Raw genomic sequence first — 2,332 nt, 5'->3', positions numbered from 1 at the left:
TAGAAAATTTGTAGCCACCTAGTGGTATAGGGATTTTCTCTGTATAAAATTTGAAGCCACCCCAGTGGCTTGGGGATTTTGAAGCCTCTCCAAAGGCTTGGGGGTTTTCGATAGAAATTTTTGAAGCCTCTCAAGAGGCTTGGGGATTTTCTATAGAAAATTTAAAGCCACCCCAGTGGCTTGGGGATTTTCTATAGAAAATTTAAAGCCACCCCGTGGCTTGGGGATTTTCTATAGAAAATTTAAAGCCACACCAGTGGCTTGGGGACTTTCTCTGTAGAAAATTTGAAGCCACTCCAGTGACTTTGGAATTTTCTCTGTAGAAAATTTGTAGCCACCCCAGTGGTATAGGGATTTTCTCTTTATAAAATTTGAAGCCACCGCAGTGGCTTGGGGATTTTGAAGCCTCTCCAAAGGCTTGGGGGTTTTCGATAGAAATTTTTGAACCCTCTCCAGAGGCTTGGGGATTTTCTATAGAAAATTTGAAGCTTCTCCAGAGGCTTGGGGATTTTCTCTGTAGAAAATTTGAAGCCACCCCAATGGCTTGGGGATTTTCTTTGTAGAAAATTTAAAGCCACCCCAGTGGCTTGGGGATTTTCTCCGTATAAAATTTGAAGCCACCTCAGTGGCTTGGGGATTTTCTCCGTATAAAATTTGAAGCCACCCCAGTGGCTTGGGGATTTTCTATAGAAGCTTTGAAGCCTCCCCAAATGCTTGATGATTCTTTATAGAAAATTTGAGGCCTCCCGAAAGGTTTGTCGATTTTCTATAGAACATTTTCGAAGCTCTCCTTTGAAGGCTCTATAATTTTCAATCTTTAAATTTCTTTCTTTGTTGGTGAATCACCAATTCCATTTTATCTCCTACACCTCCCATTTAGCCTTCATTGTGTTATTGACCCTCCATTTTATTAAAAGATAAGTTCACAAGGTGACCAATTGATTATGGCACCACCCCGCAAGAGGTTAATAAAACCAAGCAGATGCATTTTGCTGGGAGATAACCTCCTACTCGCTACAACAAACAATAAAAGAACACAAGCTCAAGCCAGACTCACACACGAATCCATTCGGCAAGTACACAAAGAAACGAAGTGAAAGTATAAAAACCCTGAGAACTCAGAATCCATACAAACAGTATAATGAAGGTGTTCGTTGTGATTTTATGCTTAGCATCAGCTTCGGTAAGTAACTTCCCTATAAAATGACTACGAAATTCTAGAAAAATAATTTTTATTCTCGATTTCTGCCCCCACACAGGTCTTGGCCCATCACGAAGAGGGTCATGAGGGACACGAGGGCCATACCCACAACCATCACATAAATCATGATGGCCATGACTATACCGTCAAGACCAAAGAAGATTTGGCCAGATTCCGTGAAGAATGCGGCAAGCAGTTGAATGTCCCCGCCGATAAATTGGAAAAATACAAGTCCTGGGAATATCCCAACGATGAGGTGACCCGTTGCTATATGAAATGTGTTTTCGAGAAGTTTGGCTTCTTCGATGAGACGCATGGCTTCAACCCTTATCTTGTCCATCATCAATTGGCCGGTGGTCATGAACCTATCGATCATAGCGATGAAATTCATCAGAAGATTGACATGTGTGCCGATCATAATACCGAAAAATCGGATGCTTGTACCTGGGCCTATCGTGGCGGTATGTGCTTCTTGCAGAATCATTTGAAATTGGTGCAGGACAGCATTCACAGTCATTAAGTGAAGAAAGACTGGCAAATTTGGAGCAAAGATGTGATATGTGATAGAGAAAAAATTTTCAAAAATAAAGACTTCGTTTACTTAAATTGTTCTCAGAATCGATGGATTTTTTATTTCAGGGCTTGAATTCCCCAGCCTATAAGGGGCTCTTCGCAAATTCCCAAGCCTCTGGGGAGGCTTTACATTTTCTGTAGAGAATCCCTAAGGCTCTGGGGAGGCTTAAAATTGTCTATAGTAAATTCCCAAGCCTGTAGGGAGGCTTCAAAATTTCTTTAAAAAATTCCCAAGCCTCAGCGGAGGCTTCAAATGTTCTACAAAAATTACAAGCCTCTTGGGAAGCTTCAAATTTTCTACAACAAATTACAAGCCTTTTGGGAGGTTTCAAATTTTCTATACAAAATAAACAAGTCTCTGGGGAGGCTTCAAAATTTGCTATAGAAAATTCCCAAGTTTTTAGGGAGGCTTCACCAAATTTTCTATAGAAAATTCTCAAGCCTCTTGGGAGGCTTCACCAAATTTTCTATAGAAAATTCTCAAGCCTCTTGGGAGGCTTCACCAAATTTTCTATAGAAAATTCTCAAGCCTCTTGGGAGGCTTCACCAAATTTTCAA

General features: G+C 40.7%; 1 protein-coding gene across 1 annotated transcript; it reads left to right on the top strand.

The window, feature by feature from the left end:
• Window positions 1–1,141: 1,141 nt before the first annotated feature.
• Window positions 1,142–1,721, top strand: LOC133338812 (general odorant-binding protein 99b-like). Its single transcript, XM_061546920.1, has 2 exons — window positions 1,142–1,183; window positions 1,260–1,721. The coding sequence occupies exons 1-2, from the start codon at window positions 1,142–1,144 to the stop codon at window positions 1,719–1,721; spliced, it is 504 nt and encodes a 167-aa protein (XP_061402904.1).
• The last annotated feature ends 611 nt before the right edge of the window (window positions 1,722–2,332 follow it).

The sequence above is a fragment of the Musca vetustissima genome, unplaced genomic scaffold, assembly GCF_032173495.1.
Source record: "Musca vetustissima isolate MV318-11 ecotype Yass unplaced genomic scaffold, APGP_CSIRO_Mvet_v1 utg7886, whole genome shotgun sequence".
In the NCBI taxonomy this organism is placed as follows: Eukaryota; Metazoa; Arthropoda; class Insecta; order Diptera; family Muscidae; genus Musca; species Musca vetustissima.
Note: the sequence above shows the minus strand (reverse complement) of the source record. Positions and strands in the feature narration are given on the sequence as shown.